Source organism: Bombus impatiens, unplaced genomic scaffold, assembly GCF_000188095.3.
Source record: "Bombus impatiens unplaced genomic scaffold, BIMP_2.2 scf_1506, whole genome shotgun sequence".
NCBI lineage: Eukaryota > Metazoa > Arthropoda > Insecta > Hymenoptera > Apidae > Bombus > Bombus impatiens.
In genome coordinates this window covers 379,476-403,062 of record NT_177925.1, presented here as the reverse complement: position 1 = coordinate 403,062, position 23,587 = coordinate 379,476, and the positions used below count along the sequence as shown (strand labels likewise).

The following is a 23,587-nucleotide window of genomic DNA, read 5'->3' as shown; positions in this document are numbered from 1 at the left end:
CTTGCGCGCACACCTTCGAGAATTTTAATAAAATTTACGGGAAATTCTTTTCTGATATTCATCCGAATGCAGAATGAATTACCACTGGGAACGAACTCTCATCTTCGCGCATCTAATAAATCGTGACATCCGCAGCTTCGAACTTTCTGACGTCGGCGCTAGGAATTATTATGAATACCATCTGCTTAAAAACGGTAATTGAGAAGTCTGGATTGCGGTAATACTAGGCGCTTCGTGTATGTCGATGGTCCTTGCGATTCGAAATTAACTTTGCTTAAATTAATTGGACCGAAATTACTTAGTGTACTGTGTATAACCACACGTCAGACATAGTTAGATAAAAAAAGGACATCTCGTTCGATCGACGAAACCATTCAAACCTTTTGTGGCGCGTTTACCTTTACCGTCAAAGAGGGTAATTAGATGTTGAGTCTCCTGGCGTTTCGACGGTAACAGAAGGAAACTTCGATCGTTCTATCAGGCCGTGAGCCGCGAGATCGCCGAATCCGAGCCTGAATTCCGTATTGTTTTTTGCTAAATCCCGGCTAGTCCATTGCAAATTACTCGTTTGCTCGCTTAATAATCCTGTCACGGAGGAAATTTCTCCGAGTACTGGTCCCCGTTTTGGATCTCCGTTGAAGAGGCTGCCGCCGGCAGACAGAGTTAATTCTTAACGAGTATCGATCCCAAGTCTCCGCGATTCGTTGTCATCGTCGCCGTTGTGAAACTTCGCCCTCGGTGACGTTCCTCTTACTCGTAATTATATCGCTAATAAATATCCTGCACCGTACGATAGGCGTTGATTTACGAGGATAGGCTGCGATCAGGCCGACCCTACGGAAAGTCCTCGTTTTAGGACGCTTTTGTCGTGCACCCACGCAAAACGAGTCAATTATCAAGAAGATCGTGTCTCTGGTTCGACGAATGATCGAAGATAAAATCCGACCGTCGTCTCTAGCGTCGTTCCACGCGTCAAACTTCGTCACGCTATTCCCCTTTCTTTCTGTTGCAGACGGAACAATTCACGGTCTTGTGGCTGCTGTTCGCGATGATAGTCGTCGGGAATATCGCGGTGCTAATTGGCCTGCAGTGGGGCAAACGGCGTAAGACGCGCATGGATTTTTTTATCAAACAGCTAGCGTTTGCGGGTAAGTTGATCCACTTTCGTTTCGAAAGTTTCATCCGAGTTAGATATATGGGACAATTTCTGTTCGCGCGATGATCGAAGCGAGTTTGCACTTGGTGATCTGATTTCGACGAAGCGATCGAACTGGCAGAGTGCAAAGGACCAACGTTAACACCATTCGACGGTTCGATCGAACGCTTCCTTGTCTATCGGAATTTCGCTAAATCCACCTGATATCTTCTTTCATCCGCGATTTTACTCAGCGTTTATGTCACTCGACTCGAACGAACACGTAAAAAAGGAAGAACCGAGAACGATATTCCGAAGACGATTCGCATGTAAAACGGTGTCGTATGTCAAGCACGTTGTAAAACAGCCAGTGTATTTTTGTAACTTTGTCGTCGAAGTTTCTCAAGTCTGACACGTTCCAGGGACGGCATTTCCCATTTTTCAAACGACTCGGCTGTAACGTTGAAAAAGAGCAGCGAATATTTCGGATGCTCGAGAAGCACCGACCGAATGTAAACATGCCGCGAATAAAAATCGAGTTACAGAGCTATAAAGATTTACGATAACGATGAAGCATCGGTTTCGTCGAGATGTTCGAGATGCAACGTACCTAATTATGCGAACTTTGATCCGACATTCGAGTCATAGACCTCCTCGAGGCCTACATTCGAGACGCTCGCGCGTATAACGGTCCTGTTTCAAATCCTTCCTTTCCGCCTTTTCTCCCTTCTCCGGTATTATGTTTCTCGCGGCATCCGCCCGAAACGCGTCCATTGTTCGCGTTGAAAAGCTCGGCGCCAGTGAGCAAAGGCAAAGACCAGCACAAGCGGTCGTAACTTCAAGGTGGCCTACGTCCGTTAGTTCTCTCTCGAAGCGTTTCACGGCCACCAACCTATCTGGTCTCCTTCTTTTCCTTTTTTCTCCTCTCTTTCCTCGGAGAACAAAATGAAATACCGCGCAGCATCGTATAAACGCTTTCTCAAATTGCACTGTATCCTATCTTTTCACGAACTAGATTTAATCGAAAACTGGACGAGAATCTGGTATCGCGATTCGCTTCACGTACAATTGTTTCGTAGAAAGAGGCACGGAGGGAACTTCATCGACCGTAAAGTTATCAATATTGTGCTTTTTAGAAGAAAATCGAGTTTCCAACGAAGGATATTTATCATGGTGGAAACGAAAGCGGAATAAGTTATCGAGTTGAGCGAAAATAACGTTATTTATACATCGAGACCATTTGCATCCAGCCGATAATCATTGCGAACCCATTACGAGATGGCTTGGAGTGGACAGTTCGGCGACCAGGCGACTGCTTGCGATAGTATTAGTATAAATGTCAGCCATATCAGACTTGGGGAGAAAAAATTCAATGGACTGAACTGCTTAATTGGTTAAAGTAGTTGTTCAACAAGGCAAGAAATCCGAGCTCGCGTTCTCGATTCGATGGACCAACAGTCTCTCTCCGTACGTTAGAAGCAAACGATTAGTATCCCTAGGGAATTCAACTTGATCGCACATCTGAGGGAATTGGGAAGTTTTCCCCTCTGAAAACAAACTTATTTGCTTAATCCTATAACATACAGTTATCCTAACCAGGTTGTATCCAATCCAGCGGACATTCGTCGCGAAATAGTTGATCTATCCTGTTCTTCGTTGTTCCACTTTGACTTACGAGATGTCATAACTTCAGACGTTACTCTGTTACTGCCGCTTTCCTTCGTATTCCTCTGCGTTGTATTCTTCCTTTTTACCGACCCTTGCTTTTATACATTTTTATGCTAGCAACAATGAAAACAGGTAGAAATAAAAAGCAATCGAAACATCAGAGGGTAATAGGCTATGGAATATAACGATTCGATGGACTCTTTTGTCCCATTTGTCGCGAGCCTTTTGATAGATTTCCGGAACGATGCTTGTAAAAGTTATTTGCACACTAGAAAATGCACCAAAATATTGCCGATACCATTTTATGCCATAGAAACGGACGAACGTAAAAAAACACTCTCCCATTTCGCGGCAATTGCCCGCTCCGCTCTCGTAAATGCACAAACATACCTGTATATCGGAAAACGAAAGCTCAGCTTCCGTTTTTCTCGAATCGAAGAGAGAGAGAGAGAGAGAGAGGAGGAGGAGGAGGAGGAAAACGAAAGAAATGGAGCGAAATCGTTCGTATTTTACTCGTATTATCGTTCCAGAGTATATTTCTCGCGGAACGGTTTTATCGGATCGAGAAAAGGTGCATTTGTCGTTCAACGAGTAGGAGCGGTCTGGAAAAAATAGGGTTTAAGGAATAACGCGAAGAGACACGTCGATGGTGAAGAAAAAGGGAACGTGATAAATTTAGGGATCTCTTTATGCAAGTGATCGAGGATTAAAGGACTGGAGCTGAAAGTCGTTTAGAGGCGTAAAAAATTATCGACGAGTTGTATAACGCGTATGAGGTAGCCGACGAACAAGTCGGCGAGAGATAATTCGACGGACAATGCGAAGAATCTCATCTCGCGTGTGAAATAAAAAATCGGGAACGGAACTTCGTGGACTGAACGGTTCGTAAAGTCGGACGCGACATTTGCATGCGAATACGGTGACAACGAAGAGACCGCAATTAAGCAGCTGATGGCGACGGCTGGGCGTCGACGAAATCTGTAAACGACCGTGCTCGTTTACGAGCGGACAACCGCGGCATTTGATCCGTTGTCGTAAAAGAAACGCGTGCAATCGCAAGGGCACGCCGTAAAACTCAAATTCGAGCGCAATTTTTATTCTTCTATCGCGCGTCCCAAGCCGATAAATTACGAAAGAAGCGTAAGACGTAACAGTCCTCACCGAATTTGAGGAAATAACGTGGCGTAATGTAGTAAAAAATGTATCGAGAATATTCGTGGTCGATCGCGTATCAAGCCGCGTCGATTAATTCGTCGAGCTGGCAAAGATCGGCCGCGTAATCCGCGTTATTATAGGCCGATAAATCCAAATCGGGTTTCAATATCAGGGGGTAATGTATGATCCGAGACCCGATCGTTTCGCATGGGAATTCGTAAGATGAGATCTTACTTTCGAGGGTCTTTTTTATGGCTAACCGAATGGCACTTCCAGGCTCGCAACACTTTATATGATATCCTTTAAACCACTTCTTTATGGCTCTTCTCTCGTCCCACGAAAAATCACAGGTTATTCGTAAAATATGTGTTTCAACGTTCCCTAGCTATCTAAGAGTGCGTAAAGATTGTACGATTAAAACGATATAACGCGTTGATAAGATAGACAAATTGTTTTTTATATGAAATATTATTTCTAGAAAGTGTAGGCGAGACTAATTGGTTAAATCGCAGATTACCCGTATTTAAATTGCGAATTTTACTTAATTTTTTCAAATCCACAACAGCTGGTTTTTTCCCGGAATCTGTGTGTTCGATCGTGTTTATTTTTTATTATACATTTGTTTGCTGTTGTCTCGTAAAAATTCATAGGAATATATATACAAAAAAAAAAAAGAAAAATAGACTGGAAAAAGACTTTAAAATGGATTTAAAATGATCCACGCGTTGTTGACCATGATACGACTTTTTATAAACATTTTAAAAGCGTCGTTGTAACTAACGAACGTAATCGCATTCTCCAACCGGTGAGTTTGCTCGTTCATTCATTCGCAAATTAAGCGAACGCCGGGTGGTTACTGTTTAATGATAGCATTGCCCATGAATCGTCTCTCCACATTAGATATCTCATTACAGATTTATTGGTAGGCCTGATATCCGTGCTAACGGATATAATTTGGAGAACGACGGTGACCTGGCACGCGGGCAACGTTGCTTGCAAATTGATAAGGTTCATGCAAGCCGTCGTTACGTACAGTTCTACATACGTACTTGTCGCATTGTCGATCGACAGATATGACGCCATTACCAGACCCATGAATTTCACCGGCAGGTGTAAGTATACAGTAGTTTGTATATAAGTGTAGGTATTGCAATTGATTCCGTTTACTCAAATTTAACGCGTATTCGGTCTTAATATCGTATAATTAGAACGATATATTTCAATAATATAATTCTAACTAGATCGTAGATATTTCTACAAATTCATATTTCCACGAATATTTTATCTACTAATTCTTATAACGAGCACTATTGTATATTCAGGATATTTTACATATTTTTGCATATTATGTGCATTCTGTGCATTGTTTCGGTTTCAGATTCCCCATAAATGCGTAAAAAACCGCAGTCTACTTATAATTCTCAAACTTTTAATTGAACGTAAAAGAGGATATTATATTTTACTGTAGCTTCTTGACGTTTCATCAAATTTTATACCAATACTAATTATATTATCGTTGTATCTTCGATACGTGAAAGTAAAAATTCCCAACATGTCGCTATTTTCGTGGTTTTTTTACTGAGAACGACTAGATATTTAAATATTTTGCCGGAGAGAATCGAATATCGCATCGCATCTATCAGCATCGTTATTGCTCTCGATTCGTTTAAAACAAGCGTACGAGACGTGATTTTTCGGAGATTCGGCACAGCAGATCGAGTTGGTAATACGAAAGGTCCGTTTTGAAGTTGACGATTTTTCTACGAGCATCTGGAGTTTCTCGGTATAATATGTATTTACCACTGGCCAAGAGATCACTCTTGAGCGGTAGATTAGCAAGCGTAACGGTTTTATTTCTCCTTTATTTCATTGGGTTGTAACGTAGCGGATGTCGTAAGAAGCGCGGCTGCGGATAGAAAGGTGAAAACCCACAGCGAAATAAAACGACTACGGGTACGGTAATTACGAGCCACAACGTCGTCGATGACGCGACATTAACGAACTCACTTTCAATAGTCTCATTGTGAATTCCGTATTAACCCAAGATGATATTTCACGAGCGATAATCGCGATATTCCTTTTGATCCAAACGAATAACGGTGCATTGTTGCATTAGAGTGACGAAATGTTTCTCGAGGAAGTTCCTTTATTGCGCTATCGGCCACGATTACGTTCTTTCTTTCCCTTTTCTTCTTTTTTCGTCCGCGTCACTCGCCAGCTGTCGTGGAAGTTTCACGAGCGCGAAAACGAGGAAACTTGGCGATACGCGACAGTCACGGATCCGCGAACTTACATCTGTTCGTATGCCTCGTACCACCGAATGCGCCGTGACATCGAATCTCCCCTGGAATTGCATCGCCCTACCCTTCTGTAACCACGTGAAATCGACCTAAGACCGGAAATTCAACTTTAATCGCAGGGTGGAGAGCCAGGGCTCTGGTGGTAGCTGCCTGGGGCTTGTCGGCATTGTTCAGCGTGCCGATTATTTTCCTGTACGAGGAAAAACGCATACAGGTATACGGTAATTTGCCATTCATCGCGTAACATTCATAGTCGAGGAATAAGATTAATTATGCTCGAATTATGCTCGTTTCCGTTATGTTTCTCGGATATTTGCAAGCAGATTATTGGATTCTTCTTTCTCTTCGCAATTTATGTTACTTAGGAAACACATTGCAGAGACGGAAAATGTTTTCATGCGATTTAAATCTTTAATCCTGATTTCGTTTAACGTTCTGTAAAAGAGAGTCGATTTTACCGAACGTCAGTGTGCAGTTCGAAGCAGAACTTTCTTTCGTAGCATTTCGTTAAGAATTGTACATTTAAACGAACACCGTTGGCCTAGTTTTGGTAAATCGGTCGTACTACGAGTATAATCGGCAGGATCGTTTACCAGGGGAAGACACAATGCTGGATAGATCTGGGATCTCCTATGCAATGGAGGATCTACATGAGCCTGGTCAGCTTTACCCTCTTTATAGCCCCTACTCTGATAATAGGGGGCTGTTATGCCGTGATCGTAGCTACTATATGGTCGCAAGGAGGGGCATTACGTCAGGGACCTACTCGAGACACCAGGAGAGCATCGTCCCGAGGACTCATTCCCAGGGCTAAAGTTAAGACGGTCAAAATGACTCTCGTTATAGTGTTCGGTGAGTAAACCAAATCATGTTTCGAGTTTTACGAATTTGTAACTATAATCCCAGAAGCCAAAGCGAAATATTATCTACCTCACTGAAGTATCGTTGCTCAGGAAGGTATTTGGACGCTCGCGACAGAGGACTTTGATCTTCGTATTATACGCATTATATTGTATGAAACATTAACAAATTTCATTAGCTCTATAACGAGACGCGTTATGTTTATTTATACCAGTGTAAAATAACGATAGTGCAGTTGCATAACAGTGTTAAGGAAATCTCGTAATACGTACTTCGTATAAGGTACATAACATATTTGTAAAAGGTGTGTACAAATGTTCAAATACTTTCGCGAGCCTGTGTATATTTGAAGCTGCAAATCCGCGTGGCGTATTTAGACGACAGATTTATGTCGCGTAAAAGAGGGTAATCGCGAAACTTTCGGTCATGCCAAACTTCGCGACGTCTAATTCGTGAAATGTATGTTGGAACATGATTGAGCAGTTCGCGAAAAGGAAAACTATGAAATTACGTATCGGGATTCTTGACGTCGTAAAATACCGAAATCCGTACCGTAAGAGGTACAACGATAAATAATTGAAATTTCTTGATACGATCGAGCTCGTTAACCGCGTAAATCGTCCGATACGACGGCATAAAAATTTAATGAACATACGTAGTCGAAGTTTGCAACGACCAAACTTGTCCAACGATCGAAACTGTGTTTAATCGGCTACGATAAAACGTAACGTCCTTTCCATCCCTGCTTCGCCCTTTCTCTGTACGATTATATTTGCACCGCGTGAAAAGCTACGCGGCTAAGGAGATAAGCGAAAATGGTTCTCGACCTCTGTCTCAATTCCCTCCGACTTCTCTCACGAATCACTGCTCAGAGATACATACCATGTACTGAGAAAAGTTGTGTCTCGTGAGATCGGTACAGGGAATCCTTTGGATTGAATTTTCTTTCGTGATCTTAACCGGTGTCGTTTCGTATCGTCAAGTATTAATTACTATTCGTTCTTCGAGTATTTTCTTCCAACCATAACGATTCCTGACACTGGTAATTTTCCAAATTAACCACGGAAAAAAATGAAAATGAAAGTATAATTTCTTATGAATTCGACAAATGCGACGTCCAATGGTTTTAAGACTGCTGCAGTCTCTTACTCACATTCGAACGAATCGTGTTCTCCTCTATAGTTTCTCAGATTCGAGGAAAATATGAAAGAATCGTTATTAACGTGTGTGATTTTTCACTTACGATTATCTTAAAACGTTTAAAAACCCCCTTCGATAGAAACTAAAGTGAGACTGAGAATTGAGACTTCGAAAACTGCAACAGATAGTGTCAAAGTTCAAACGAAATTATCTTCGCTGCAACCAAACTAAAGATCCTCGGGAGAAGATGACAACTTGGTTTGTATTTGTCAAAGATTCTGTGAAAGCTTCGAGTCCTTGCCTCGTTCAAAGCACCAACCTCTTTCCTTCATGTCTCGGGGGAACGGCTTTACGTGTAGCAGGAATTGCCTGGTCTAATCAGATTCGTTTCTCGAAGATGTCTCGGCTAAAATTTCTTCTTTTTTAGCTGACGAAGATCGTTCTCAGCGGAACCGATCAAATGAGATCGAGTTCTGTCCATGCAACTCCCTTCGGTGTACTGCTGTGAAAGCGAGGAAACTATTCAAGTGGATACACCACGTATATTACAATATATTTTTCCTACGAAACAACCGATATAGGTCGATATTTTGTATTAAAAAAAATTATTTAAGCGCTTAACGCGATATTCTCGCGATTTTTTTTTTCACCATTGATCGTGCCATGATCACGTGATGCTTAAGCATCGCGACCGAGTTCAACAAACTCGTAAACATTCAGTGTTTCTCGCCATATAACAATAAAAGCGTTCATTCGTTACTACAAGCAGGGCGCATCGTAGAATGCCCTCCTTCATGCAAATCTGGGAAAGCTTTCGATTATTCTCGCACTCTGTGTGGTCCGTTCCGAGACGAGAGATCCTCGAGGAGTATGTTTGAGTCTTAAGATTCGTTAAACAGAGTCTCCACTTTTGTCACTTTGTTATAACACAAAAGCGATATTTTTTTATTTCGTTCATTTTACCGATCGAAACTTCCAACAAACGCGTGTTCAGCATAATATATGGACTCGTGAAGCGTGAAAATATCAAATGACGATTAATCGCGAGAAACGGAGACGAGACTTCTTTATCCGATAAAACAAAGAAATGTTCAAAAGATTTCAGGACAGAGATCGCCTACCGTTGTTCAGCTGACAGACGAGAGAAATTAAGGCTCGCGAAACGTCCGGTCCTCTGACGATTCATTCCTAGCTTTACGTTTCGTTGGGCAATCTTACGAGTGGATGAAAGATCCTGAATGTTGAGATCGCGTCATTATCCTCCATTGTTTCCGATGTATTTCACCGCCAGCGCCTTAACACCGAAAGGCTTAAGACAAGACTTAGTTGCGTACATATTACATTATACATTTCCTTTCTTTCGTCATAATTTCTCGTTGTAGGATATCGCTATATATTACATATTTCAACGAAGAGGTCATACCATTTCACGACAATTTATTTCGCTCGATTACCAGGCCCGAATATCCATACCATGAAGGGAGAAGCAAGGATCTCGCGCGACGTTTCACGATTACGAGAAAATTGATTTACTAGCCATCTCTTCTACGCTGCGATACATTCTCCGTCTCTTAAAAGTCCCCGTTCGTGCGTTTCTTTGTCGCTTTAAAAGAACGATTCAACGAGATCGCAGGTAGATAATATTATAAAGCTAATTGTAAGGATAAAAATAGACATTCCTATGAAAAATGCTACAGATGTACGATCAAAGACGAGCTTTTATTCACGTAGATCTTTCAATATTTCAGTATTCATTCTTTGTTGGAGCCCATACATAGTGTTCGATCTGCTGCAAGTTTACGGATATGTGCCGGAGACCCAGACTAACATCGCCGTGGCCACTTTCATTCAAAGTTTAACACCTCTGAATTCAGCGGCGAATCCGATTATATACTGTCTTTTCAGCACGTCGTTTTGTAAAACCGTACGGTGAGTTCCTAAAACGCCAAAACCCCTCGAATATTCCTTATCAGAAGTAGAGATAAAGTACCACCTCAATGTTTGAACAGACCAAGGAATTTAAACCGAGTAGTTTCCTCGACAGAGAAGAAAAACTTAATATGAGAAAGCTTAGAATCGAAGATTAGTTTCGATGTTCGAAATTTAAAAAGTACAAAGTATTCCAATATATTTTATCTTTTCTGCTGTTCTTCCTTTGCAATGATAATTCTTTTCCTTTTATTCTCAGCATGCGAAATAGATCTTTTACGTCAAGCGTGGATTGCACAAAGCTATATCAACCTGGACGTGTTAATAGTTAGAAAAATTTATAACTAGACTGCGGATTTTATGCGTTTATAAAAAATGTTGTTTCAAGCATTTTAACAAACTTAGAGACGGGTGCATACGTTTAGAAATCTGCGGATTGAATTTCTTTAAAAGAAAATATTATTTCTTCGTATTTTTTAACGGAATATTAGCAAGTATGCAAAAACTTAACAAATACATAGGACGATTCTGGTTCCATAGGAACATACAGGCGATCTCGTGGGTTTCTGGATGGTGTGCAACGAATCCCCATCATTGTTTCGGCACCGGTGCTCCGAACAGCAGCACCAGGACAACGGTAACGACGTCGTTGACGGCACAGTCTTCGAGAAGAAGCGGGCACATCGCCATGCTACACTCCACCACCAGGAAACGTGTTATGGTGTCTCTGGTTTAAGGAACGAACGATGGGAACTGCATCTAGAATTCATATTAGATATACGTAGAATTCTTCCGCCTAACGGCTCCTGTTGAGCTTCAACAAAGAGGCCACAAGTATTACGAGTCTCCGAAATTATGTTCGATACTTCGTCTACATTTCTCGAATCACCACACACGAATCTTTCGATCATCATAGAACTTTGTTTTATCTTCTCTTCGATTCTTTATCTCTTCTTCGTCGAGAATTCAAGGGAATGAAATTGGGACTCGTTGTTGCCATACAAAGTACAATTTACGTGTTATGTAATGAATATTGGAATCATAATTTGGGAGACCGCGGAGAAATGTGAATAAAATAAGTTTTCTATTCCCGCATTTACGTGATCAGTATTTTAGGCGAGATCGTGCACGGTCCTCATATTTTTCATCCTCTGAGTGAAACGTAGCATCTTATTAATAAAATTTTCAAAATGTCAAAGTTGTTCGGAATTGCGGTATTTGTACAAGAAATTTACTAATAGCGGCAAACGAAGGCCGAATAGCGAGATACGGCTCTACGACCGACCAGGAATATCGTTTCGTTAAATAAACTCCGATTTAATGAAGCCGTTCGCCAAGTTTCAGGAGGATGAAAGGAACATTAACCTGGCAATTGATCAGCCTATGTGGAAAATGATACGCTCAAAGTATACATGTACATATATACATAGCGAACGAACGGCAGCTTCATGTGTATATACATATGCACGTTTTATAGTCGCGCACGCACGCACACGCGTATACATATTTGCACGCAGGCCAGATACACACCTACACACGTGAAACCATAAATGTGTAATATATTCATGTATTCCATCCGTTCGCGATCGACGCGAAAACGCTCGGCCCTTGAGGTGGGTTACTTTATTAGCGATCTACGGGAACGATAAATCTCTACCAGCAAGACAATTCCTCGTATCGATTCGCATCTCTACGAACAAACACAGTTGTGCAACAAATTCATCTTTGTACCTTCGAGCGATCGCGAACCTCTCTATCGTGAACACTCTGTCAAACACTAAAATGAAACTGCTGCAATGAAAGCAGCTTCGTTCGAACATGCGAAAAGATTTACCGTCCATGAATCGGAACGGCAAGATTTAATTGTTTAATCGACCACTTGAACTTTCCTACTATGTATTGTGTTTCAAGGTTGAAAAAACCCTTTTATAACGCAGTTAGATGTTACGAACATGCTACGTTTAGATACCAGTAGATGAAGCTGTATTCGTGATTCGTCTATTCGTTATTTATTGCGCTCTATTAAGAAAAGAACGAACAAGAATAAGAAATACGTCATGAAAGATAACGTGGGCACTACGTCTTCGCGTGATATGAATATTTTGTTATTACTGTGCACAAAGTTTGTACATACTGTCGAATAAACTCGTGCAGAACGCGCTGAGTATACCTTTTCCTTGATTTCTTTGTTACTTTTACAGTTTCTGACCATCGAATTAGAGCCACGCGTAGAAAACTTTACTTCTCTAACTGCAGCGAATCATACGAACATATATGTATTCAGTTAAATAAATGAGAAATTGCTGTATGCCATTCAAACTACGTAGGCGATCATGTTTATGAATATATATGATTTGTTGCTATTACTATATTCTATCGAAGAACATCCACGTAACTCATATAATATCCTATAAAGACAACATTCAGAATATTTATAAAAAAAAACGACATAAAAGTAGCGCGTACGGTGCGTGCTAGAAAGACTATGAGACGTAGCCAGAAAGAAGAGGGGGAACATCAATTACTAACATGTATGTATAAATAACACCTCAGTAATTAATGAAACTTGCTATTAGAATTCGCCCATGAATGTGAAATATAAAAGGAAAGTAAAAACTATTGAAAGTTGTGAGTAATCCTAATACGATAATCGGAGATCGTAAATATCACTATACTCGCTGTACATTCTTCTAATAAATATTTATACTTCGTCATCTTCATGAATCGTCGACCTCTGTAAATGTCGTTTTAATCGTAATGTCGATTTAATATCAATTATTTATTGTACTCTATTAGGAAAGGAGAAACGGAACTACGGCTTGTTACGACATTCGTATTTTCACTGCAGACAAAATTTGTACATACGTATCGTCGAATAAACTCGTCCATAATATCCATATGTAATTTGTTCCTCACTTTCTCCGCTTTTGAATCCCAGGATAATATTCTCTCGATAAATCTCTATAGTACTTTGTCATCTTACTCGTCATTCATCGAGAATCCTCGTAATCCCCGAAGCTTTAATAAATCTTCTGCTCGAGCAACATCGCTTCTCACCTATGATTTCTCGGCATGGCCAATTACCGTGTTCGGCGATCGCGAGAGACACGCAATTGGCAGATATTGCCTTCTCGACGATCGGTACAATTAGCTCGCCTCAAACGCGTGCTAATTCACAGCGAAACGCAACCGCTCCATTTCTCCGTTCGCTCTTCTCGCCCGTTTTACGTAATTTCGTGCGCGGCGCGAGCTCGTAAAGAATTTACGAGACCAGGCCACGCACATGGACAAATCACGCGGAAAGAGCGGAACGTCCACCATGAAACGAAATAAAATTTCTTCGCATTCCACCATTTCCTTTTACGGCCTACGCTGTACCGGCTGTAAAATTCAACGGCGCGGTGGCGCCGTGATAAGTCGGGGATGAAACGACCATGCCACCCTTTTTATTGCCGCTTATTTACTCTATTTCCGAGCGGAACGATTCGCACTACGATTCTGCGACCAAAGAATTAATTTTGATCCAGCTCCCTTTTCATTCAGAGGAGAATGTCTTGTATGATAGATCACGAGGTTTTTAAAACATCGGTCTGAGTCATAGCGAATCATAGCGAATGGGACAATTCTAGAGCATTTCAGTGGTTATTAAACAATGTGAAACGTAAAGCGGAAAGTCTTTTTAACGCAATTTGCCTTCGTTGAAGAATTTTCGCAAAAACACTTTTTAAAATCAAATCGCTTAAAAGCTGCATTATGAATTTATAGTTAATTAGGATTCGAGTATGAAACCTGTACCTTTTCTATCTTTTTATATTATATGAAAAAACTATTAAAAATTGGGTATCAAAGACTACGGACAATGCGGATATGTAGGTCGAACTTACGTGGGTAGATCAAAGCAAACTTGCAAAAAACATCTATAACACCTGTCATTCGCATTTTCGTTCCGTGTCTCCTCTAAAAAAAATTGTGCACGATTCTTTTTCTCCGCTTTCGTTTGCTTGTATAGAACGTAAAGCTATTAACAGACAGCTGACAAGGCACGTGAAGCAACGCACTTTAGTTTGCACCTAAAGTCAAACAAAAGATCAACGAGGATCAACTGCACGAGGAGCCATCAGAGAAAATTTCAGGGTAATAAGGCCGCGCGTGAAACCAGTCCGTTCTGTTTTAGAGGACCACTCGTAGTATCATGTGAAGACGGAAGGAGCGAGGAACGTTTCTCGTGATCCCGGACGCAGTGAACTTGCCGATCAGTTTCAGGCATCCTCTCGGATCACGGTTCCTCCGATATTGACAATCGGATAAGGCGAACGGAAATCTTGTAAATCTGTCGCATTATCTGCCGAGTAGCTTATTTCCAGGATGTCTTGTATTCATTATCGGCAAGCAAACCCTCCAAAAGAAAGAAATTACTTCGATGGCCAATACAATCGCTATGTGGCTCACTCTTACTCGCCGAGAGTCACAACTCCGGAGACTTACAGAAGCGGTACGTATGCCGATTAAGTTCTCAAGTACAGCCAATTAATCGATCAACCTGTCAACCGGCAAGGCGAGCTAACTCGTATAATTTCTTTATTCAGAAATTCTTTTTCTTTTTATGTATAGCGTAATTTTTGTTACGAATAAATAGAAAGGCTCGTAACAGAAGCAACCCCGGTCCATATTCTTAATTTTGCAGGAAAGCAAAAGAATACTCTAGCGTCTACTTAAGTTATGAAGTTGTGGATTTTATAACAATGGTTGTTTTTATAATGCCGTCGTGTTTGTTAAATTTGTATTTGTAATTTGTAAAAGTTCTTGATTTATGGACGATCCGATTAACAGGTTAGAAGAGCAGTTAATCAGTAGATTCGATTCATAGGACTCGTTGGATTAATCGTTCTGTACTTCAGCGTTTGTTTGTACTCGCAGGTTATTGCGCCGGGTGGAGGACGCTGGAATTTCAGGGAAACAGCGCCGAAATTCCGACGACAGGTAAGGTGGAGCGTTCAAAACGAAAGTTCGTCAATCGATCTAGCTAATAAAATTCTTGAAACGTACACGTGTGCATTCGTTCATGAATAAGGGAATGATCCGTTTGATACTTGAAACGTCTTCTCGATGTCGGCTGTTGCGAGCATTATCCATCCCGGCATCAATTGCTCGTTGATGTACTATTCCCTCGAAATGTTTTCGATGTATGCTGCTTTTGACAAATAATATTCATTTTTTCACACGAACGGATGTATATATTGGTATTCTTGCGTTTTACAAGTTACGTAGGATGTGTGCTTACCTCGTGTTCATTCGATCCTCAATTTGTTAACCGTGCAAGAAAAACATGGAAACGTAGGATTTTGAGGCCCTCAGTATAATTTCTGGAACGATTTAAATTCGCAATATAATATTTATAAATTACATAATATTATTTATAACGTTAAAATGATAATTTTATAGATTTAAGCGTAATACGGAATACTTAGTAAAACGTATGGATAAAGACTTAGCCTTTCTTCTGTATTTTTTCATATACTTTTCATTTTTGGCATAAGTTTTATATTTTAATCGCCAATAATTCTAAGATTGGTGTTCGTTTCATGCAAGTGTTAGGTGGTTGCAAATAACCAATCGCCAGCGTGAAACTCGTGAACATAATAATCAAGCTTGCGAATATCGATAAACCCATTTACGTAATAAATTACAACGAACGTTCCTTATCAAATGAAATTAAGATCTCCAGCTACAATGAAGCGCGTGCAATTTATTAAAATGGAGATCTTTCTTCCTTCTTTATCTTGTTAGCGAGGGCTGATCTATCGTATGGAGACGCCCGAATGCACAGCGGAAGGATGACGCCGACGTTAAAGCAAGAGACAATGAAACACGGGGACACGATCACGCTCGAAAAGATACAAACGAAGATCAAGTTCCTCGAGGACAGCAATATAGTTATGCAGACGCGCAATCAGAATCTTATCACCGAGAACAAAGCCCTCGCGTCTCAGTGAGTATTAATACGCGAACAATGGACAACCTTAATCGATATTCTTCCGGCTTGCACGTGAATACACAGATCGCCCGATGAAAAAGGTGATTGAGAAACAAAGAGCACGATTTTTTGCGGCTTGGTCATTACTTGCGTCATCCACATCGATCGTCCTTAAAATACGAATTTTTCTATCCTTCGACAAATTTTAAAATAATTTTCAGTCTATTTTATCAGTTACTACGTCTCAGTTTTCTATCTGTTCTATGTGCTATCTACTTTCTTCAAAAAGTTTTCTTTGAAGTTTTCTATCTACGTTTCAAAGAGAAGATTTTATTTTATTTATGTTCTGTGAAGTTGGTCGCGTCCAACTTCGTTTATTAAAGCAATATTATTGGATCTCTTTGTACAGAAGCCCAATTAAAAAAAAAACCTTTATGGTAATTTTAATTAGTGATAATGAAAATACTTTTAACTCGTTTTAGAATAAAAATCTGCCCTTCGAAAGATACAACGAGTCAAGTTTTTCAATTGCTATAATTTTTCCCCGACGTTGTCTCTACATCATTGTCTGACCACGGTTTACGTTTCGCATTCTGGTTTCGTATTTAATGACTTTCGACTGGCTTTTCTTACACACGCTCATATTTTCCTTTCTTCTCTTTTTCTAACCGAGAGCAAGTATTCCGTGCGTTGAATAATCCTCGTTTCTAACGTACGTTCTAACGTACCTTTGTAAGACTCAAAGAGGAACGGGACGAAGTGAAAAGGCTAGAGAAGAGGCTGACGTTGCTGCGAGAGGAACTTGATTTCGAAAGATCGAAGATCGAAGGGATGAAACAAGAGGCAGAAGAAGTCAGAGTACGAACTTCTACGCGGTTAGCTTCTTTAAGAAATTGCATTTCACTTCGACTTTTCAGAAAAGACAAATACCGATGGTCGAAACAAAGGGAACGTCGACAACGAACATCATAATATCTAAGACTGATCGTGGAGTTCAAGTCTGGGCGGTATGCATGGCTTGTCAAAGAAAACTGGAAAGTTGCGAGAAACAACCACCCACCGTCATCATCACCAAGTAAGTACATCGTTGTCCTTCCTTTCACGTTGAATGGTGTACGCTCGTCAGGATAACAGGAAATATGCGATCGAACGAACGACAGCTTCGTTTGAAACGATGTCGTTGGATCGATCTGATTGAGATCTGATCACGATAGATCGGAATTAGAAGTGTTGGAAAAAGATATGCAGACTCTTCGAGATACCATAATCGCGCGAGAACAAGCATGGGACAAGGCCATGGAACGCGAGCACAATTATAGGCAACAGTTGACGCGCCTCACCACGGAAACAATTACGGCTCGTCACCTTTCCGACACGCGCTACGAAGAGCTCAAAACTGCGACAAACGCGCTGCAGGTAATAATTGGAAGGGTTTGCACTAACGAGAAGACGGCTGTAATTAAATTACATTTACCAGGAGAGAAGAAAAGATATACAATAGCCCGTAGAAACTTTTGTGTGTACGTCGTGTGTATTGTATAAAAAAATCTGAAATTTCATTGGCACTGAGATAATGAGATACAGCTTCTATGGCTATATTGTTAAGAAACCAACCTAAAAATTGTTGGTTTACTCAAATTGCTGAAAAATGCCTCTTTATTGCAAACCTTCGGTTATTTAATATCGCGATAATTAAGATATTAGGCTACCTCGGCATATCTAACAATCCCGATTGATTCGCTTTTAGGAAAAAGAATCAGAATTTAAATCGACTCAAAAGGATAACGCATATCTACAGAAATTGATCGCAAAGATTTACAATAGCTATCAAAGGTAATATAATTCTCTATGGTCATCAAATTGCTACTGAACGTTCTCATTCTCAACCTCATTCTTGCGAGTAATCGGAATAACCGTTCGAGATTAAAGGTACTAGGTTATAGGGAAAAAGAGAAAATGAAATAAATCCACACACATATTCGTTAGAACGATAAAAAGAGCATAAGTAAGAGGAAGGGAAATGCGAGAAAAAAAAGACAAATAATATGGCGTAGAGTTCTCACTTTTTACTGGGACAGCAAGCTCCTATCTCTAAAACCAGGTTACACTCTCCGCATTTTAGTCGTTTCATTAGCGAAACGTCCGCCGTAATGTACCGCCAAGAATGTCGCTTCAAATTTCGCATTAAGAGATACGAGCTTCTTTCTCAGCGCTAGACAGGGTGGATTCTCACTTGTTCTTAGTTGTCTGCGCGTAAAGGCACGCACATTATAATAGTTTCTACGATATAACAAAATCATGCATTACAACATGAAACACAAATATGCAGCACCAATACCAATAGATATAGTAATATACAAGGCGGCACGCATATTCTAGCTTCATAATTGAGTCAGGGCTGAATTGTTTATTTAATTTGTGATTACAGAGGGCAAGAAGGATATCAAAGAAGCAATTTGACAGCTGATATTAATGAGAAAGATCAAAGATTTATCGAAGACATTGCTCGACGAGCATCCAGCGGAAAAGGCAAACAGAAACCGAAATTGAAAAGTTCCTGTTCGGAAAGAACCGCACATTCTGCCGTTTATCAACACAGTCCTCGTGACAAAAGTTCGAGATCTGCTAAGGATCAAGCAGGTTGTTTAAAAGAACCGAAGCGCTAATAATAACTCTTTCTTAACGATATCAGGATCTTTTATTGAAAATAAGAAAATATGAAATTTGTACATGCCAAAAATGCAATTTTTAAGCTAAACTAATCTTTGATCTTCGTTATTTTAATCGCATATTTAACTATGACTGCAAGAACAATCAATATTTGGATTCGTCTGGATTAATCTAATAATCTCCATAGGGAATTTTATGTAAAATCAGAAGATAAATAAATACCATCGATATCGAAGGCGACAAAGCCAATACATAGCTATAAAAAGACTCATTACTATAAAATTATGAACAATATAAAAACAATGATATCTTACCACAACACCTGTCGCGGGGAAATATAAACAAACGTCTAATCACTTCGACTTTTTTCACTAAAATGACATCCCGCGCCCCGCCGCGGTTTGCTCAGTGAATTTTGGTTAGCGAGAAATGGGGAAACCTTCCAGCAAGTCGAACGTACAGAAATACGAATTTTCAAATATCAGATTTCTGAAAGGGATATATTTTCAGTAATGTGCATATTTATGTCCCGAAATATTAGACCGAAATATACAAATATAAGTAAACGTAAACACGCGTAAGCTAATTAATTAAAGCTATTTAATTTGGATGAACAAAATTTATGCATTTGTGGATACCTGCGTTTAGACATTTAATATACGTGTCATCGTTTAATTTGATTAAATAAAATTGATTAATAGATAGAAAGCATAAAAATCATAATTTTTAGTCTGAAATAAAGTAGTATTCTAGACCAGAAAATTTTAATTATATCTTATAAATGGGGAAGATATAAACGACAAAAAAGTACATTATATGTATTTTGTCTGTTATTATAACACAGAATGCATCTTGAAGCTTATCTTTGTATATTTTGTCCATAAAACAAGCACAAAATGTACATATTACTAAATAATATTATATATTCTTTCTATATTATGCAGGAAAATTAAATAATGCATAATATAAAATCAATTAATTTATTTTAGATAATTTATCTAAGAATTTATTATTACAATAACATTATATAGTTGGCATATAACTTTGTTGACACATGTTCATTTGTATCCTTGTCCTTATCTTCATATTCTTCCTTTAGTTTAAATTTTCTGTAATAATTTATTAATTTCACCGAGGTATTCTGTTTCTAAGATATGCTAGGATTTCTTCTGTAGACTTTGCTAAAATTGCTTGTCTAGGTTGTTTGAAACAATTTCCAGATAAAGATAGATTCCTAAAAAAAACTTGATGTTATAATATTCATATACGTATTTAATGAATACGATTTATTTATCTCGACTTACCGTAAGTTCTTCAAAGTGCCTAGTTCTGGCGGTACGAATCCAATGTTGTTATTAGCGAGATTTAATATCGCAAGTTTTTGCAATTTTTGAAAAGATGGTACATCAATATCGGTAATTAAATTGTCATTCGCTATTAATATCTCTAAAGAATTTATAGCATAAACAGATTCTGGTATTTCTTTATACCTATATAATATACCAATAAGTTTTAACGAGATTTGACTTACATATGTGTGAATATATATTGTAAAAGCAAAAATTGTAATGCAATAACGTAATTCATATAATATACGTTATTACATATTACATATAAATAGTGCATACTACCATACTGCATACAAGCGTACAATACCTGTTAAATGAGATATTAAGTTCTTGTAAATATTTAAGCAAGCCAAGATTGATGGGAAGTGATTGTAAAAGATTTCTGCTTAAATCCAAAATCTGTAGATACTTATATTTTTCACCAATCCATTCTGGTATATGTGTTAGTTGATTAGATGTCAGTTTTAAATCGGCGATTCTTTCAATTATGCATAATTTATCAGGTAAGATAGACAGCTTATTCCTACTTAAATCCACTGTACCTACATCGGCTTTGCATGCATTTTCAAGAACTTCTTGAGGTAGTTCAGTAAGATTTTGTCCAGCCAAACTGAGCAATTTTGTACTCTGCATTGTATACCTAAGTATAGTAAATTAATTAAAAATAATTTGCCACTGATAGTTCTCACTACAGTAAATATTAATTTAATTAAATCAGATACCTATCTGGATAAATATTTGTGCTAGTATCTGCTACCACGTGCTCCTTCACATCCAAGTTTGTACTTTTAATACCCTGTCGTATATGTTTCAAAATTCGAGATGTACCGCATCGTATTATGTCGGTTCTAACATTCTGTATATCATTCCCGTCAATCGCAAATTGTTTTAAATTAGGCAGTAGGCCAATGTATTTTGGTATTCTATAAAACACAACAAATATTATTTCGAAAATATTTCATTAAAGTAAAATAATAATGTATACAAAGTAACATACAGAGTTAGTTTGTTGTGTGATAAATCAAAAATTTCTAGGTACACCAGTTTTATTATTTCTTCTGGTATTGTTTCAATTTGATTATTTCCTAATGTTAATGTTTTTAATTGTCCTACACCTTCTAAACAAGACATATCAATTTCCTATAAATTATGCAAAATAAACATTAAAAATCTATTATATATACATTTTCATTACATATAATGTTGTTATTAATATAAATTATTATAATATTTTATGAAAAATTAAACAATATATCTTTTTATAGATATATTAAATGCATTAAGAATTTTCTCTATGTATATAACTGAAATGCGTATGTAAACTATTTATTTCTCCATAAATAATCACTATATATGCTTAGATCAGCATATAATAGTACGTACAGTAATGTTATTATCAGCCAAGTGTAGTACTCTTAATAGTATACAACCAGATATATCAGGAAATGTTGTTAATTTGTTTGATTGCAACATCACTGTTTCTACCTTCCTTAATTCACCCAGAGGTGGCAACATTTCCAACTGATTATAACTTGCATTTAACTTTTGTAATGCTATTTTCAAAAAATATGTATGCTTTTTATTAAATTTTTGTCATACAGGAAGAAGCAGTGTGAAACTGTTTTTCTTCTAACTGATATTATACATTAAACATATGATAAAAAAAATTAAATTAAACAAATCATATAAATAGACACATTATTGTAAATCATACCTCTCATATTTGTTAAATCAGGTGGCAATTCCTTTAACATATTATGACTTAAATCCAAGGAAGTTAGTCTTACTAAATATCCCATTCCAATTGGTAACTCAATCAAGTTATTATATGATAAATCCTGAACATGTGCAACATTTCAGAAGATCAAGTATACAAGTTTGTCTTAAAAACATATAAATAAGTTATTATAATATACCAGATAGGTCAACATCACAAAGTCTCCAACTGCTGGATCGAGCTCCTTTATACTATTATTTTTTAAATTTAATTCACGTAATTCATTTAGCTTATAAAATTCATGTGGAAATTTTTCTAATTTATTATTTGATAAATTTAGTATGTTTAATTTTTTTAAATTTCCTATTTCAGCAGGCAAATCTTCCAACCGATTATTATGCAGCTGCAAAGATTAAAGTTTATTACATAGTGTTTTACATATATGCAATTTCTTCATATATAAAACTGTTATACTTACATATAATGTAGTTAACTCTGTTAAATTTTCTATTTGTGGATCAATTTTCTTTAAAGTATTACAACTTAAGTCCAATGTCTGGAGAGGTTCTTGTTCCCACCACCTTTCAGTTTCTTGTACATAATCAAGCTCAAAATGTAAATCCCTTATTTCTTCTTCAGTTAAATCATTTATATTCCATACTCTATTAGGTACTATAATAGATTTTGTTAGTTTTAACATAATTTAACTAATATGGATTTCAATTAAACATAAAATATGACACTTTTAAAAAAATAACTTACCTTGATACGCATATGATAATCTGATGATGATACTGTAAATATTGCTTGTTCTATTGCATTATTCACAATCTAACATGCAAAGCTATCTATGAATCGACATAAACAAATAGTTTCATGGCTACAATTGAAATTGAAAAGGTAATATATAATAACATTTATTTAATGATTCAGATTTCATGCTTTACATATATAAATGGGTGCAAAAATAAAAAAAAGGTCCAAAAATGTAATGAATAACTTTTATTGTTTATCAGTAACGAAATTAAAAAATGAATTGCAACTAAAAAGCATTAAGCTGATAAGTATACGTTTATCGCTAACGTAATACTTTCTTTATAATATATATATATTGAATAAAATGTATAATATTGTTGTAAGATAATGATATTTTGTATATGTAACAAATGTATAATTTATTTCCTATCACAATAAATAAAAAAACAATATATAAATGATAAATTATAGAAACTATAATGTAATACAGATGTGTGAACAAACATGCACATTATAGTATATGACTACTGCATCGAGATATCAAGCGTCTGAATGATATCGAATAACATTTATATATGTAATTTTTAAATAATATGGATACCCGTAAATAGTCCTCTCGATGAGAGGTTTAAATTTCCACTCTTTCTCGCGGATATAATAATAATTTCAGACAGTTCAGCATTATCGTCATTCTTCGTTCGTTTTTTAAACACTGCTAAATGATTAGCTTTTTTCTTTACGCCACTCATACTGAATCTATCACGTACATTGTTTACACATTGATATCCTCGGGATACGGGATGACTTAATCATGAATGTTCCCCCACTTTGTATGACAACGACATGTAAATCATATAATAATTATATATGCCGACAAAATAGCCAATATCGAATACAAGTTTATTTTGATTACTGAATTCGATCTTTTGTATC

The 23,587-nt window shown here is 37.8% G+C and overlaps 3 protein-coding genes across 11 annotated transcripts in view; 2 read left to right on the top strand and 1 right to left on the bottom strand.

Moving 5' to 3' along the window:
• The window catches only part of LOC100741644 (cardioacceleratory peptide receptor), a 39,877-nt gene extending 27,533 nt beyond the window's left edge, over positions 1-12,344 (top strand). For 7 of the 9 annotated variants that reach the window (XM_024371689.1, XM_024371688.1, XM_033324145.1 and 4 more), the window contains exons 3-8: positions 1,013-1,148; positions 4,873-5,070; positions 6,378-6,472; positions 6,855-7,110; positions 10,008-10,188; positions 10,729-12,344. In XM_024371689.1, coding sequence (XP_024227457.1) covers positions 1,013-1,148; positions 4,873-5,070; positions 6,378-6,472; positions 6,855-7,110; positions 10,008-10,188; positions 10,729-10,924 — 1,062 coding nt within the window. In that variant the 3' untranslated portion in view covers positions 10,925-12,344. The remainder of the gene's footprint in view (positions 1-1,012; positions 1,149-4,872; positions 5,071-6,377; positions 6,473-6,854; positions 7,111-10,007; positions 10,189-10,728) is intronic. The other 2 variants (XM_024371690.1, XM_024371691.1) reach the window with 2 other exon arrangements.
• A 1,734-nt stretch (positions 12,345-14,078) lies between these two features.
• LOC100742807 lies at positions 14,079-19,557 on the top strand. The gene is made up of 8 exons (XM_024371692.2): positions 14,079-14,680; positions 15,106-15,168; positions 15,976-16,177; positions 16,900-17,020; positions 17,080-17,237; positions 17,377-17,578; positions 17,910-17,995; positions 18,591-19,557. The coding sequence occupies exons 1-8, from the start codon at positions 14,554-14,556 to the stop codon at positions 18,826-18,828; spliced, it is 1,197 nt and encodes a 398-aa protein (XP_024227460.1). The 5' UTR covers positions 14,079-14,553; the 3' UTR covers positions 18,829-19,557.
• Positions 19,558-19,798: 241 nt separating this feature from the next.
• On the bottom strand, positions 19,799-23,565 carry LOC100741523 (leucine-rich repeat-containing protein 40). The gene is made up of 10 exons (XM_003494077.4): positions 23,256-23,565; positions 22,377-22,570; positions 22,098-22,301; positions 21,896-22,019; positions 21,565-21,734; positions 21,179-21,321; positions 20,904-21,104; positions 20,489-20,821; positions 20,137-20,322; positions 19,799-20,066 (listed from the first exon to the last, which is right to left on the bottom strand). Exons 1-10 carry the CDS (start codon positions 23,401-23,403, stop codon positions 19,961-19,963), a joined length of 1,809 nt encoding a protein of 602 aa, XP_003494125.1. The 5' UTR covers positions 23,404-23,565; the 3' UTR covers positions 19,799-19,960.
• Positions 23,566-23,587: the final 22 nt, after the last annotated feature.